Source organism: Arvicola amphibius, chromosome 11 (assembly GCF_903992535.2).
Source record: "Arvicola amphibius chromosome 11, mArvAmp1.2, whole genome shotgun sequence".
NCBI lineage: Eukaryota > Metazoa > Chordata > Mammalia > Rodentia > Cricetidae > Arvicola > Arvicola amphibius.
Window position 1 is genome coordinate 113,024,240 of NC_052057.2, and position 17,484 is coordinate 113,041,723.

At 46.8% G+C, this 17,484-nt stretch overlaps 1 protein-coding gene across 2 annotated transcripts in view; it reads left to right on the forward strand.

The window, feature by feature from the left end:
• The window catches only part of Lyn (LYN proto-oncogene, Src family tyrosine kinase), a 104,687-nt gene that overhangs the window by 73,222 nt on the left and 13,981 nt on the right, over positions 1-17,484 (forward strand). For both annotated transcript variants that reach the window (XM_038347242.2, XM_038347241.2), the window contains exon 10: positions 984-1,060. In XM_038347242.2, coding sequence (XP_038203170.1) covers positions 984-1,060 — 77 coding nt within the window. The remainder of the gene's footprint in view (positions 1-983; positions 1,061-17,484) is intronic.

Here is a 17,484-nt window from a genome sequence, read left to right on the forward strand (position 1 = left end):
GCGTTGAGTTAATGTTAATAGACAGGACGTCCTATTAGCCAATAGATTAGAAGTATGGCCACTACGTTTTCTAAAACTTACTCTCTGTTAATGATTGCTATTCAGAATAGCATTTACTCAAAAGCATTCCTCAGAAGAGGACGTGTTCAGTTTTGTGCTTTGCTTTTGCATCTCATGGATATTGTTAAAAATATAAATAAAACTATATGGCTTTGGTTGCTGTAACTGAGAAACCATATTCAAGGCTAGGTGCTTTGTGAGGTCAGAAATACTACTGAATTAACTAATGCTATTTGAACCGTAAACACGGGTGTGGAGTGTAACAGTAGCTAACACTTACTGGGCACTCAGCATCTACCACTCTTCCAGTGCTTTCTTTGTCGAAGAACGAGTGTCAGTCTGGGATTCCGTGTCATGGGTGATGTGGGGCAGTGTTTCCTATCTGCCAAGCCCCACACTGTCTGCCTTATATCCTCTTGCTTACACCCCCTTACTCACAAGAACTCCTACAGAGCTACGGTGCCCACTTTGCAAAGGCCTGGCGTTAAGTGAGTACACCAAGGCTACCCGTGAGCCTGGTGCTGGGAGTTCTCAGGGAAAGGAGGTCTCACAGATATGAAACCCAAGGAAGTAGGAGAGGCTGCTGCCAGCACTGGACTTAGGAAGCTAATGTGTTCCTCACACATCAGCTCTCCCAGAGCCTCAGGCTCTCCTTCCTGTGTTGGAACAGGACAGAGCAAGCCTAGCCTGATGCCTGCAAGGGACAGGCCATCTGTAAGGACAGGACATACTTCTTGTCTTTCTGTCCCGGACAAGCTGATCAGGCAGCGGCGGGATGTTGATGCACTGGCAAGAACTCTACCCAGAGCCTTGAACACGCTGGGCAAACACTCTGCCTGAGCTCCGCCACAAGCCCTTGGATGGAATTTCTCTACTCATGTGTTTGAGTTCCATTGACCTGTCTGTCATTCCTCTGTCTGCAGGCAGCTTGCTGGATTTCCTCAAGAGTGACGAAGGTGGCAAGGTGCTGCTCCCAAAGCTCATTGACTTTTCAGCACAGGTGAAGTATTAGCAAGCCCAGTGTGTGTGTGTGTGTGTGTGTGTGTGTGTGTGTGTGTGTGTTCAGTTGGTGTTCTTGGGGAGACACCGGGGTGCCTGCCTACTCTTCCTGGTCTCACTCCCTGATGACTTTCTTACTACGAGTCTGAGATAAATTCATTTGTAATGTTTTAAATACTAACCTAAGAGTTGACTATTTATTTTGGAGTTACAAACTTCCTGAAGTGTGTTTATAAGCAAAGCAAATTACCCCAAAACCGAGCAAAATGCCTGGTGCAGTTCCTTGGATTGGTTAGTCATGTCTGGCACTTTGTTCTTCGTTCTTTGGATCGGTTAGTCATGTCTGGCAGTTTGTTCTGCGTTCCTTGGGTCTGTTAGTCATGTCTGGCACTTTACTACTTTGCTCTTCAGTATTGGCCATTGGAGACTCTGGCTGGAAAGGCTACATGTGGTGCAGTCCACAGTATGGAGTGAGGAGACGGTCCAATGACAGATGCTTAAGAGCTGTAGGAAGGAGCTGAGAACACCTTAAGAAGGACAGTCCCTGTTGCTCTAGTGACAGTCCGAGAGGACCTCAGCTTATCACCTGAGAAGGGAATCTGACTGTCATCTGCACCATCAGCCTCTGACAGAACAGTGACAGCCATGGTGGAGAAGCGGTGAGGGAAAGGAGTCAGGAGCCCTGCCTTTTTAGCCGTCCTTACACCCCCATCCTGGCCCTGGCTCTGGGTGCCCCTGAGGGGCTCTGTGCACTCACCATCATAGTATGAAGCCTACTGGCCTGCAGCATGGCTGGGTGCAGCTGTGGACCCCACAAGGCTAGCAGAACAGGAAGCAGAGAAAGCAGAAGTCTGATAAGTGTGTATCACACAAAACACAGATAAAGAGGCCTCTGCTCTAGTGCATGTGGGCTTTCCAACTAGGCCAGAGATTAGAGGAGCCCAAGAAAGGCTCACACAGGGCTGGGCTACAGAAACATGGCACATGTGGCCTGAGGGCTGCACAGGCTTGCTCTTCAGCCTGCCTGAGGCTCAGTCTGCGCACACAGCTCTTTGGGTCAGACATTACACATGGCAGGTATATGCCGGATCCAAAGGCTTTCTCTTTTTGCATAGGCATCCTTATTTGATTTTGTACATCTTATTTGGTAAAACATTATCTTGCTGTAGTGAAAATTTCTGAGGTCAAGTCTGGGCGCCTGAGGCTACCACAGAGGGTAACTTTTTTCTCCCTTATAAATAAGACTTTGTAGCTTGCAGACATGATGTCCACAGAACCTGCTCTAACTGTGGCTGTGCAGCTAGGTACCAGGCAGGTTTAGGTGACTTCACTGGAACTAGCCTGAGTCCCCTTGGTGACTGGAGAGGCTAGAAGCAATCAAGGTACCACCACTGTTCTATCCAGTTTGTGCTGGATGAGCTTTTATCTCTGTGTCCCAGAGAATCTTTCTGGTGAATGATCCTGAGTCAAACTGCTGAATCTTTAAGGCAAATGTGAAAGCTGTTGTCAATGAGAATGTCACGGTCAGCAGCAGCCAGGGATATCCTAAGAATGCAGGCTTAGTACAGATTCCATCCTTCTTTCCTCCCTTCCTCCCTTCCATCCATCCTCCCATCCTCCCTTCCATCCTTCCTTCCTCCCTCCCATCCTTCCTTTCTCCTTTCCATCCATCTATCTGTCCATCCTTCCTTTCATCTTCCCTCCCTCCTTCTTCCCTCTCTCCCTTCAATCCTTCATAGATTGAACCCCAAGCCTTCCTTGTACATACGATGCTTGTATCTGTCACTCAGCTACAGCCCCAGACAAATGTGTTTCCATTGTAACTGAGCCCTAGCTCCTTTTGAGTTCATATTTGTTCGAGGCACATCTCACCCAATCCTCGGGCTGCAGCTGTGAGAACACCTGTCGTCCCTCCTGCCTTTATTATTCATTCGATTTGCGTGTGACTTTTCCAGCTGTGACGGAGGTGGTGGGCTCACCCCTGACAGCAGTCTGAAGTTGCACCCCTCACACACTGACCTCTACAATCCTCCCGATACCCCTGCGATGCTCTTGGTTCTGTGTACGGTGGCAATGCCCAGTGTGCTGCCTCCTCTTTCCTGGGAAGTCGTTTTCTCACCTGCCTCTAACTTTGTCCGTTCTCTGTGGTGAATCACATGAGACACTGACTATTTAATAAAACTGATCCGAGCTGACAGCTGGTGGTCAGATCCTCAGATAATCCACCCCCACACTCTCTATCTTTTCCTCAGCTTATTTCTTGGGGTGAAAATTAGATGAGTCCACTTGGTATTTGAGCCCTAACTTGACCAGTTAGTAGGGTGCACGATACGTCGATGGCCACTCTGTCCCATTATCATTGTCATATATGGTCATGAATGGAGACCGTGTCTGGTCGCCATGGATACCATGACAGTCAACAGTAGAGATTGGCTATTGGGACTGGAGATGGGTCTGCTAGCAATCATAGCCTCAGAAGAGCAAGGAAAAGTGTGAGGGGCAGAGTCGGGACTTCCCCATGACCTACTTCCTCTCTACCTTCTCCTCCCCTCCTTCCCTGGGTGTCCAGTTGAGACAGGAAACCCCTGGTGCACATGGCCACCTCCCAGTTCATGTGAGAGCTGATTTCATCACTTTCTGTCTCCGGAAAGCTCTGAAAAGTCTCATGGGACCTGAATGTAACCCGTGCTCCTCAGCCATCCCCTCAGCCCATGTCCTCCTGCTCACTGGGTGGAGATGAAGAAACTTTGACAGGAGATCACTTTCTCACAGCTTCTCTCCTTATACTACTGAAGCAGTTCTGTGCTCTGCGCTGATCAGAGGAGAGTAGCATTTCCAAGCAGAATTCCTTTTCATCAGGTATTCTGGTTACACCCAGGCAATAGAAGAGACATGCAGGAGAAGAGGTTGAAATTGGTCAGGAATATCCTGGGGTAGAATCAGAGGTGGAATCACAGGCTCTGAAAACGGAGAAGAAAATTAAGTGCAGAATTCAGAAGGACCGTATGGTGATTGGATAAATCACGTTATCTTTCCGACCCAGGGAAATAAAGCATTTATTACTACTTGGCAGCACATCTCTGAGGGGCCAACTTGACCTGAAATGAAACAATAAATTATCTCAGAGCAAAGCTGCAAAAGCCAGTTCATCATGATCATGTGATCATGGCAGCAATTAATGTTTGTTTTAGCATCTTCTAGTGGATGAAGCACATCCCTTACCCAGTGAGAACCCAGCAACTTTGATGGTTTATATTTCTTAATATGTTTTACAAATGAGTGAGAAAATGTGAACTTTCAGATAGAATTGCTTGGACTCACTCCTGGTATGTCTTCTGACTACAGATACTTGGCTCTTTCATCTGTATTGCATTGTCATTTGGTGACCAGTGTTCATCCTACCACAACTTTGTACCCGGCCTACCACAATGGGCATTTTACATCCTTGGCAGATCTTTGCCTTGCTGATGAGTTAAGGATTTTTTTTTTTAACTCCTTTCGTCTTTCCATTCATCTTTATTGACAGCATACATCTTTCTTTCCTCTGAGTCTGGACCTGAACTCCTGATCCTCTTGCCTCCGCCTCCCTCATGCTAAGATTACATCTATGCACCACCACCCCTGACTAAGTCTTTGCATCATGTAGCAATTACCCTCAAGATGCATTTCTCCATTGATATTAAATTGGAAGTCACAAATTAAGTTGAAATTATTAAACTGAAGAAAGGACTACATCTAAGTATTTATCAACCTCTTTCAATACCTAGGAGACTGACCAGTCCTTTTGTGATAAATAGGCCGAAAGGGCCAGGAAGGAAATGTCCTCAGGAAGCGTCTAAATATTTGACAGTATCATCAGATGCAGTATGATATCGCGTTATCTCTTTGCTCTGTCTGTGGGAGGAACTGAAGAGAAGCAGCCCTTTCCTTTCCCAGCTCGTGACTGCTAGCCAGCCTTTTCCCTTCACCATCTCCATGGCTTCCATGGTAGCCTAAGAAAGCAGTGGTCCTCAACCTGTGGGCCAAGAACCCTTTGGGGGTGAGTGGCCCTTTCACAGGGGTCACCTAAGACCATTAGAAAACACAGGTGTTTACATGACAATAGCAAAGTCACAGTTAGGAAGTAGCAATAAAATATTTGTGGTTGGAATCACCATAATGCAAGGAGGGTTAAGAACTTGTAATAAAGGAACTAACGACTTTATGTTCAAAGCCTTATTTCAAATTTAAAAATATCCGGCACTGGGGATTGAACGCCAGACCGGTGCCTGCAAGGCAAGCGTTGTACCAAGTTAGGCAGCAGCCAGCCCTTCAGCACCAGTATCTGGAGCCTGATTGCCACCCACCTCAGTTTATTTCAACAGAGGAAGAGGCACTGACACATAGGATCCAGCTCGGTGGCAGGTGCAGCCTCCAGCAACTGCCTTGGCTTCTGCATCTTCTAGAAAGCCACATTCACTGCTGTTTTCTTAGTCTTTCCTCTTTCCTGGGAATTCTCACGGGTGCCTCCCTATTGCAACCCTTGCACTTTCAGGTCCTCTTGATAGCACAAGAGTGGGAAAGACCAGCAGTGAAGTAGGAATTGAAGAGAATATTGTGATCTGAATGTTGCTGTAGATAAAGGAGCCGGGTGGATCAGGACAAGATGCTCGGTGTGCATCTTTAGGGAGTGTTGCCTGGAAACCATGACTCCCCTATGCACAGTGGCCTACACAACTGGTGCTTGCATCATCCTGTGAAACAGAGGAAACACTGCTACGTTTTTTAAACGGCACTATACATAGATAGCATCAGTGATCCAGAAAACATTGACCTAAGAGCCGGCAAGCGTGCTTCCCTAAAAAGTGTCACTCCCTGCAAGGCGACACACCCAAGTTAGGTGTCCCACGGCCTCAGGTCTAACATTCCACGACGCAGAAAAACCTTTTCTGCTGAGACTGCATGAATTGTCCCTCTGTCATAATTAATGATTTTGATGTTCTGTACAAAGGGACATAAATATATAGCATTATTTAAGTAACCATATTCAGACATTAAAAACATTTTAATTGATAAAAATAATCATACATATTTATAATGTGCAGTGTGATTATTTTTGTCTGTTATGTTTGAGACAGAGTCTTGCTGTGTTGCAGTGATGAGCTGAGAAGGCCTGCTTTTCGTCCCGCCCGGCTCCCGGCCGTCTGGCTAGCTTATGCCCCGAAATAACAACACACAAACTGTATTCATTTAAACACTGCCTGGCCCATTAGCTCTAGCCTCTTACTGGCTAACTCTCTCTTGCTTTAACCCATATTTAGTAATCTGTGTAGCACCACAAGGTGGTGGCTTACCGGGAAAGATTCAGCATGTCTGACCTGGTGGCTAGCTTCATGGTGACTGTCTCAGGTCGGATAATTATGGCGACTGCCCAGAGAGGAGAGGCATGACGATCTGCCTAGCTTCCCTTCTTCCCAGCATTCTGTTCTGTCTAGTCCACCTATCTAAATCCTGCCCTATCAAAAAGCCAAGGCAGTTCTTTTATTAACCAATGAGAGTCCTCCATCACTATGTAGCCCAGGTTGACCTCCAACTCACCGTCCTTCTGCCTCTGCCTTGAAAGTCCTGGCATTATAGGGCATGTGCTGCTGTCCCCAGTTCAATGTGACTTTACAAAATGGATACATTTTGACCCTGTGTACATGTTTGCGCACATGCATCTTTGTGCAGATCAGAGGACCACCTGCAGGAGTCCCTTCTCTCCTGCCATCAAACTCAAATCATCAAGGCTGGCACCCTTACGGGCTCAGTCATCTCGGGGAACATTCACTGTGTGTCGAGATGCACAGTAAGTTACTGGTAACTGTTGCCACCCTCTTGGACTTTAGAACACTAGAATTCATCCCATACATTTGACTATTATTTAATCCCATTTCTCTTTATCCGTTTTGAATAATGAGTTTCATTCAAAACTCGTTTTAAGCCTGGGGCAGCCCTTGGGGACATGAAAACTTACGAAATGGACTACTGAAACTGTGGCCAGCGTCGGAATTGCAAAACTAGATAATATGCAGTCTTCTTCCAGGAAAACAAATAGAAAAACACTTAACTGCCAGTTAAAAATAGCATAAAACAGGAACTTCAGGGGTTTTTGTTTTGTTTTGGGGAGGGGAGTGGGGAGTAGCATGTTAGGCAGAGGTAGTGTGGTTACAGGCTGCAGACAAGGCAGAGGAGTCTGGCTGGAGGAGCCTTGCTCTTCAGCCTCAGCTGGCCTCGAACTTTCCTGCATCCAGCTGCTGGCTGCTGGCATTATGGTGTGCGCTCTCACGGATGCCTTTGTTCTCGGTTTGCCCTGCCTAGAAAGCTTCCCAGCACCAGTGAGAACCTGTGAGTCAGATCAGCCTCCAGTCCTGATACCATTCTGTCCGGGGGTGACTGTTTCTAGCTTGTGTTACTGTAAGTCACACACCAGCTTCCCCTTTGGGAATTTGTCATGGTGTCCTGCTAGACTTAAATGGGGTGGACTAGGGTCATTACCGGATGTCACTTTGAAAGAAGCTGCATTGTCCACCCTGGGTCAGCCTTTCTTAGGCTCTACCTGTGTTCTCTTTACCTTCTCCACATGGCTCCATCTCTCCTCTCTCACCCACAGCATGCAGGGAGCACCGCCAGGCACCTTCCTGGGGATAGGATGAGCAAGGCACATTCCTGTCTCCCAGGAGAAAATGGCTAAGTGTGGGAGGCAGATGAGTAACGAATGAGGATGGGTTCAGCACCAGGAGGGTGCCCAGAGCTTTCTGATTAAGCACCTTATGTTGCTTTCAGAGCATTATGGATGGAAAGGCTGAACCCAGGGGTCAGGAGGGCTGGCTGTGGGGAGGCTGGAGCCCAGGGGTCAGGAGGGCTGGCTGTGGGGAGGCTGGAGCCCAGGGGTCAGGAGGGCTGGCTGTGGGGACCGAGTATCACCCCTCAGCTTGGGAAAAGCTTTAGACTGTGAAAGTGAGCGTTGGCAGCAGGAAGTTAGTGCCTGGGAAAGAAAGCAAGATGCTTGTGAGGGGAGAGAGGCAATCGAGCAGGATAGAAGTAGGCTTTAAGGAACCTGGAAGTGTCAAGCAGAGTCCAAGAGGAGGAGCCATGAACTGCTTGAAGAAGACGCTAGGTAAACTCTGCTAGCCTCTCTCAGGGCACTGGTTTGGGGAAAGCCACACTTGGCTATTTCCTTCCTCTGCTCCTGCCTCCCCCTTCTCTGCCCTTCCCTAATGATTTTCCCTTCTTCCTTTTCTCCCCCTTGACTCTTCACAGACCATGCCCCACCCCATACCTATTTCCAGGGAAAGAACTCATTTTCCATTTCCACACAGAGGGAACTGTATAGTCTTTATTCATTTTTAAAGTAGGTTTATTTTTTAAGTCTTTCTTGGGAAGGTAAAAATGGAAATGAGATTACATGGAGAGAGACATTTTGGTTATTGGTCTTAAAAATAAAATGTTGGTTTCTGTAGAGAAGCTTTCTTCCTTCACCTCAGAACATGCGCTCCATGACATTTGTGCAAAGAGCCTTGCAGACCGCAAGGTTTGACAGAGTATAGGAAAGCAGAGTCACTGAAAGTGGCCTTCCCACCAGTGTAAGAGCATTTGACTTACAGGTTTATCCTGAAGCTGCCTTGTGCCTGGAACACATTCCCTTGGATTTCCTTGGGGTGTGTGTGGTATGTGGGGGTGAGGGGAGATTCCTTAGTTCTGCATTTCCCACTGAGAATTTTCTTCAGGACACCACTGCCATTTCTGAGGCAACAGACTGCCCCACAGCACCTGAACAAGAAAGCTAGAGACAGCACAGCAACCTGCCTATTTCCGTCTCTCCCCATGCCTTCTACCCTTCCCGTCCTCTGCAGCCTCCTACCACCCTCTACCCATGAGATCATTTCCGGTTTGCGCATTTGAGAACTTACGGCATTGGTCTTCAACTGTTCAAGGTGGTTAGTGTGCTGACCAGCCTGGTTTGGTCAGTATGCATTGCATTCATATAGTGAAAGATCACATTATACCTACAAATAAATATAATTGTGTGTGTGTTAAGAAAGCATTAAACAACAGGGTACCCATCAAAAGCTGTCTTAGTTAGGGTTTCTATTGTGATAAAACACCATAAACAACAAGAGCAACCTGGGGAGGAAAGGGTTTATTTCATCTTAAACTTCTAAGTATAGTTCCAGTCTCCATCACTGAGGGGAGTCAGGGTAGGAACCAGCAGTAGAAACCGAAGCAGAGGCCATGGAGGAACATTGGTTGCTTCCTGGCTTAGTCCCCATGGCTCACTCAGCCTGCTTTCTTATACACCTCAGCTGCTGTTGTCATTGGTGGCTATGCCACGGTACTACATCTACTGTTGTCATTGGTGGTTATGCCACGGTACTAGCATCTGCTGCTGTCATTGGTGGCTATCCCATGGTACTAGCATCTGCTGATGTCATTGGTGGTTATCCCACGCTTCTAGCATCTGCTGCTGTCGTTGGTGGCTATCTCAGCTCTTTTTTTTCCTGTCTCCTTAAGTTCCTTCTTCCCAAGTTTCACTAAACAGGTAGCCAACTCCAGGTTTCTCCTTTCTTCCTCCCTCTCATCCATTTTCTCCCTTCTTATTTCTCTCTCTCCTCTTTTATTCTTGGATTTTAACGATGGTGGTAGAATAGAGGCTCAAAGAAGGCTTGGTTTGTAAAGCACTTGCCACGTAAATGAGAAGACTGAGTTCACATCCCCTGAGCCCAAATAAAACTGGGGTGAAGACAAAAAGTCCCTGGACTTTCAGCAGTCATGCAGAAATCAGGAGAGACCAGGTCTCTAGGGAAGTGGAAGGCAATGACTGACACCTGAGCTTTTCCTCTTGCCCCCATACACGTCAGACACACGTGCACAACTGTGCATTAAGTCCACTCACGTTGTTGCAAAGCCTAAAGCACTTCCAGAAGCTTCCTTCTTCCTCAGCCAAAACAAAGCTCTCACTATTGCATCTCACCTTTGCCCCTCCGTGACCCTCGGCTACGCCTTCCTATTACTCTTTTTATCCATCTTTCTAAATCTGACTGCTGTTTGCGTCTCACCACGTGGATGGCTTTCATCCCTGGCCACTTCCCTCAGTGTGTTCCCACCAGACCTAGAGTTTCGACGGTCGACCCCCAACCCTCCTTCCTCAGAAGCGCTTTTCTATGTCAGCGCCTTTCCCAAATTTACTTCCTGGGAGCGCCTGTCCTCGATCTCGCGGTCACACTCTTGTTGCCAGTGTGTGCCTTCCCACCTAAAACCGTGCCTGCTCCCTGGTTCCCTGTAGTTGTCTCTGAGCGCTTCTTCCCATAGTATGTGCCGCTAATATTTCAGTGACTGCTTGTTTATGTTTGAATCGTCAGTGTGCAGCCACACTTGCCAACACTTGCCGAATCATTTCACTGGCTTCCTTCACACAGCTCTATACCAGTAACTGGAAGAGTGTGTGTCACCTTGAAGGCTGTCGGGGTCTCAGGCGTGAACAACGCTTTTCTCCTCTCTCTCTTCTGGGTGTTTATTTACCTGCACAAAACTTGCCTGGTGGGCCGGAACAAAAGTGAGAAGGAAGGGAAGCCTGGGGACCTGCGCTGCCAGAGAAAACAAAGGATGGCTTTGCCGCACATTCCGTGTGGCGTAAAGAACACCAGGAAAAGCGAGAGATTATAAATGGCCCCTTTGAAACTGGAGCGTGGGGTGGGGTGGGGTGGGGGCACAGCAGAACAAGTTTCTCCCTCTGTAAGTCGGAGTCTTTCTGGGCCGCCCCTTGGTAAGGAGCTCACCTTGACTCTGGAGTTTACATGGTAATGGCACCCTTCTCTGCAAAATTAGGATTTGTAGCTGGTAGAAAACTTTCCAGCTGCTTCTCCTGGACCATGCTCTATGTTATGGAAACAAGTCCTTGTTTCTTTAAGATGTGTCTACTGGCCTAGTGTTTCTTAGCCCAACCTTTCCTGGTGCATTCCTACTGCATGTGATCCTCTTGACTGTAGCCCCTCTGCCTCATCCCTGACCCTCAACTCCTTTGGAGCCCACACAGTTAGCCTCGGCTTCATGTAATCATCCTGGGGTTCCTGGATGCTTCCCTAACGATGACACTGAACTCTGGCTCCCTAGCTGGCTCCAAACACACCCATTGTTCCCAGCAGTCCTCATCTTCAAACTCAGGCCTGTTTCTTGACTTCCTGCCCTCCAGGATTCTGTCTTGTCTCCTTGAGCCATTCTGTGCAGTGACGTGCCTCCGCTGAACTTGGTCCTGCTGTCTCCATTGCTTTACTGTAACTTTGGCATCACTCCCGTCCTTCCAGCCCCCACACTTCATCATCCATTGTCACATTCTCCGCTTTCCGGTGTTGCACACACCCCTTTGTCACCCCTTCTTGGTAAAACCCTTTCTAACCATGTACAAAGCCAGCTCTTTGCCTCTTTGACCCTTACCCTAACAGTTATGCCCAGTACTAATGTGACAGCTGGCTTCTTGCACACCTGATTCAGGGCCATTCATCTGTGGTGTCCGTGTTCTAACCGGTTCATGAAGTCCTGAGTGACAACGTTTCTCCTTCACCTGCACACTGCCCAGGTGGTCCGGGCACCAGACTGGACCTTTCCCTGAGTGCCCCTCTGTAGCCTCTGCCAGCCTGCCTCTCTTGATACACTATTTCTCATTAGTCTCTCAAGATGTTGTCCGGGAAGTTCTACTTTCGTTTTGGCCTTCATCCCTATGACCTCCCTCTCCCCGTTCCTCTCCAGCCCCTTCTGCCTCAGGGCTGCTTCTTGCCTTCCAGCAAATGGCACTCACATCTGTACCCACCTCTTCCACTTCCTTCCTTCCTGCTTCCTCGCGAAGCCACCACCACCCCCAGCCAAAGCGGCTCTTAGGTCATCAGCTGCTCTGGGACACTAACCACACCTCATCCTCTTCCTGGGTGGTCTGCCAGCCACAACAAGAGCAAAGGCTCCCTCTCCCTCTTCTCGGTTTCTGGGGCACGGTTTTCTGCTCTCCAACTTGCCTCACTGCCATATCCCAAGCATTTCAATATGTGATGCTCCAGAATTCAAGCCTCCAGCTTCCTACATTCATTTTCTCTTTATTCATCTTTCCCCCCATGATCCTATGGAGCCATTGTATTCCTGAGGCAGCCGTGAGGCTTTTAATCATGGGAATTTAGCCTCTGCTTACACCAGAGTTAAATGTCTGTAATAAAGGTATCAGAAGTCCTGGCTTGTTCTACAGCCCTGGGGGGAAGCCTTGCCTTAGCTCTTAAGCTTCTGGTGGCTCCTGGCTCTTCCTGGTTCGAGGCAGGGTTCGGTAAGCCCTGCCCATCCCCAACCCTGTCTTCGCCGGGACTCCTCTGCAGGAGAATAAAAACTCCCTTCTGTTGTTTTCTTAATGGCTACTAACCACTGGACACAGGATCCACCATGAGCCTAGGATGGGATTTCACCTTGAGATCTTTAACTTATTAAAATCTGCAATGAGGGCTGGAGAGATGGCTCAGTGGTTAAGAGCATTGCCTGTTCTTCCAAAGGTCCTGAGTTCAATTCCCGGCAACCACATGGTGGCTCACAACCATCTGTAATGACGTCTGGTGCCCTCTTCTGGCCTGCAGACATACAGACAGAATATTGTATACAAAATAAATAAATAAATATAAATAAAAAAAATTTTAAAAATTAAATCTGCAAAGATTCTAATATATACAACAGTGGTTCTCAGCCTTCCTAACGCTGCAACACTTTAATAAGGTTCCATGTGTTGTACAGACCCCCAACCATAAAACGGTTTCCATTACTACTTCATAAGTGCAGTTCTGCTCGTTGTAAACTTTACTATAAATATAGCTGGTGGTCTCAGGTGACCCCTGTGAAAGGGTCAGTCGACTCCCAAAGGGTTGTGACCCACAGGTTGAGAATCACTGACTCGCATAGTTTTTCTATTCTAAAGGGCTGTAATTTGGGGACACTGTAGATCTAGTTAAACTGTCTACCTCTGAGCACATGGTCGCTCCTGCCTCCAGCTCTAATGACTCCCTCCAGCCCACGGCTTTCCTGGCTTCTCAACACACACTGACCGTACCCAACCTGTTTCCTTTTCTTCCTGCTCCGGAACCATTCCCACCCATGGCTCATCCCCTCCCATGATGGCAGCACCTTCCTTAGGGTCACCAAGCCCCACACCTTGTCGCTCGCTCACCCAGTCCTGCACAGGTGACCCACACTGCTAACTTCCAGCACCTCACCTCCTGACGATCCACAGAATAACTGCCTGGCTGCTCCTTGCTCCTGGTTTCCCTACTCCTAAGCCTGCTGTTCAGGGTGCTGTGGGGTGACAAGCGTTGACTCATGTATTGCTCAGAGCCGTCCAGAGCTTGGCAGATCTCTCAGGACAGGCAGAGCCCTGATAAAGACCATTGGTCTACAGTTTATATTAGATGCTATTCCAGGGGTTATTTCTCTTTATGAATTTCTGTTATTTGTTGGAAATCTGTCACAGGATCTAACTTATTTCTTATCTGAAATCTCATTTAAGCATCTTTTAAAATTCATTTTACATACCCACCACAGTTCCCCCTCCCACCCCTTCTCCCTCTCCCTCCTCTTATCCCCCCCTCCAAGCTTTTGTTTAAACCTATGTGAACCTGGGTCTTTTTACCTGTAGCGAAGGATAAGCCACAGGTGTGCTTGTGTGAGCTCTGCGGCTGGGAAGTTGCTTGGTGGTGGGAGATCAGTTTGTAGGCCAACCTGTCAGAGGCATATCTGCTGGAGGAACTAGATTTTTTTGTCACAATCTTAACTCAGGGGAGCCCAGAGATGTCTGCCCAACCCAGTGGGCTGGGGTAAATTCTGACTGGTGAGCACACATGGTACCTTCCAGTGTGGTTCCAACCTCTACCTCTCCTGCTTCCATATCCGTAAGGGAAAGCTTTGTAGGTGGAGGGGAAACCTTCCCAGGCTTCATCCGTAAACACGGGCTATTTTGAAAACTCACTTCAAAGGGGAAGAAATATATATAAATAACGATGACCCCGAATCTGTTTCAGGTTTAATTTGGAATTTGTTAGATCCTGTTACAAACTCCCTTGCAGTGCATCACAGAGCGAGTTCGAGATCCTTCCCAGCGCACAGGCTGAAAGGCAGTGTGCCTGCCATCTCTTTCCTTTGTTTCTGGCTTGGTGCCTGTTTGCCAAATTCTTACTTTCTGTCTCCGTTATTAGAAAGTAGACATGGCAAGGGCTGTTTCTAGGGGACCACTGCCTCAAGAATAAGGAGGGGCTGGGAGGAGGGAGGACTGTGTCAGCAGATACCACGGGTGGGTGGGTGGGTGAGTAAATGCAGTCCCCTGCCTCCGAAGGACCATGACCTTCTGCCCTTTGGTCCACCGACAGCGCTGGTATAGCTGAATCCCGGTGAGGCCATTGGGTTCAGGCCCAGCAACAGCAACAACAATGCTAACAGCAGCGACATGCTGAGAATGAGTGAAGCCACAGTGACCAGAATTCCAGAGCGCGTCCCAAGCTGTCTCTTAAACCCCTAACATTGGTATTCTTGTACAAAAACAAACAGCTTGATGACACTGGAAATCCTTCAAAGCTAATATAACATGAAACAAGCAACCACACTTTGGAAGGTTCTGGGAAAGTATGTTCAGAATTTTAATTATTTAAAATAGCATTTTAGCCCGACCGGGTGCTTTGTAATCCCAGCTGCCCGGAAGGCTAAGGCAGAAACAGTTCCAATTCCAGGCCATCCTGGGCAGCTTACTGAGGGCCTGACTTCAAAATTTAAAAATAATAATTTTAGAAAGATGTAAAGAAACTAGAGAGACGGCTCGGCAGTTAATAGCATTGTTCATGCAGAGGACTTGGTTTCAGCCCCCAGCACTTAACAAGGCAATTAAACAGCCTTCTGTAACAGCTTCTGTAATGAGAGGATCGGGTTCCCTCTTCTGGCCACTGCAGGAATTGCGTGTATGTCGTGAAAATACGTATAGGCAAAACACCCATACACAGGCTATAACAATAAATAAACTTTTTTAAGATGTAAAAACAGGCCTGGTATGCTGGAATAAAACTCAACACTTAGGATGCATGAGGCCATGGGCTCAGCCCCCAGTACCAAAATAATAATGATAATAATATAAAATAGGATATATATTATTATTAGAGAAGTCAGTGTATGTTTGCTGTAGAACTATTAGAAAAATAGAACTTAAATTTTGATTCCAAACATCTGTTTATTCTTACACTACATTTTTATCTTATTTTTGAGTAATATTTTAAGAACTAGTAATAATGATGGATAATGGATAAAAAGAAAATCAGTTACCTTGCAGATTATAAACTCAAATTTATTTCCCAACTCTTCCTTTCAAACAGAAGGATGCATTATTTTTTCCTGTATATTTTATGTTGCAACTTCATCGATGACTGTATTTTTTATTCCAGCATAGGGGACCTTGTACATCTGTTTGTCATCTCGGCCTCCTCTTGTGGCTGTGCTGTGGTTTACAGAGCCACACTCAGTGGCCTCTTCTGTGGCCACTGTGATTTATGTAGCCACATCTTTCTTCTTAGACAGTCACATTGCTTTTTTAGGGTTTCTTTGTTTGGTTTGGTCTGGGGTTTCTTACCGTGACAGGCATGGATGGTGATATGTGAATGCCCGTGTCCACGGAGTTGTGAAGTGTGTTGGAAGGATAAATCCTTGATTCGAGATCTGCCACTCCCAAAGTGTGTGTTCATTTTTAATTTAGATAGTTGTTCATAAAAGTCTTAAAAAAGGAGGAGTATCTTCTTATTTATGTTCTTGCCCAAGCTAAGTGTTGCTATTCATTGTCTGATCCAATCCAGTAGGTCTAATTTAATTTTTAAATTTATTTAATGTGCATGTATGTGTGTTTGCACACCACATGTGTGCAGTACCACGGGGGCCAGAGGACAGCATCAGATCCCCTGAACTGGGGTTACAGGAGGTTGTGAGCCGCTGATGTGGGTGCTGGGAAGCAGCCAGGACACTCCAAGAGCAGCAATCCCTCTATACCTGTCTAATTTATTATTTCATTACTACAGTTGTGTGTATTTTCTGTGTATGAGGCCAGGTGTCTTTTCTTCTATTTATTCACTACTGGAAGTTTATTTTCCTGGGAGTTTCTTGGGTACTCTCTCTTGTTATCTCTTTGCTAACAATCCTTTGATACTGTCCTTTGAATCTCATGGTAGGTTTATTATGTTCTATGTGCTATGACATGTTTGTAGATATGTAATTGCATGCTTTAGCTTTCTATTTTCATTTTGTATTAAAATTCTATAAACGAGTGTGTATCTGTTACAATGTAGCCTTTCCTGAGAGCCCAGCATCATTGTGCCCATGTTTATTACTTTCTTTGTAACCAGTTCAGGAGCTCCAGCCTTGTCTTCTGACTTCCCTGTACCATACTCATACGAGTGGTACATGCACACACATGTGGCAAAGCAGTCAGCCACATAAAATTAAATAAGTTTAAAAAAATTAAAAGTAGAAATTATCATCTGCTTCCATTTCCCATAAACTCAAGCAACTGACTCCAAATCTCTAAGGTCTGAGATGCTGTTGCTAATCTTCCCATTTCCTGCTAATCCCTAACTCTGTGTAACACCACAGTGGTTTATTTGAAGCATATTGTTACTATTTTATTATTATTAGTGTGTGTGTGTGTGTGTGTGTGTGTGTGTGTGTGTGTGCAAGCATGAACAGGTACATGTGCATGTGTGTAGTAAGGGCTAGAGATAAACCTCATGTCCCATTCCTCAGGAGTGGTTCACATCTTGTTGAGACAGGGTCTCTCACTGAACTGGCTGTCCAGTGAGCCACAGGGTCCTCCTGTCTCTGCCTCTGCTTCTGGGAGTCAATTCTCCTTCATTAGAAAGAGACTTTATGGGGTCTATAGTAATTCTATTTTAACAATACCAACCCACCAAGCTGGTGTGCATCTGCTCGGGTCCCCAGCCTCTCACTAGAACTTGATCTTTTCTCACTCATTTACACACTTGATTGCAGTGTTAAGTAGACTCACGTGGGTGACTTCACAAGAGAAAGTTTAAGAAAAGTAACTGACAATTCCTCCCCACCCCTAAAGAAAGTGATTTCTTTTATGGTACTGTGTCCCTGAGGGATCCTTGTATGTTGGTGGCCGGCTACATTTTGACCAGCCACAGAAGTGCCTTTGCGTAGGTGTGTGTGCCATTCTCCACCCTTGTCCTCAGCTGTGAGGACAGGCTCCCAAACGGCAGGCTTTGCCTTGACTGGGTTTTAAGTTACCTCATCATCATCTTCCTCCTTCCCTCCTTTATTCGTGCCGCCGACTTGGTGAGCACTGTTTTCAAGGCGGAAGCCAGTGTGCTCACATGGAGCCCTCTGGACGTGGATTCAGAT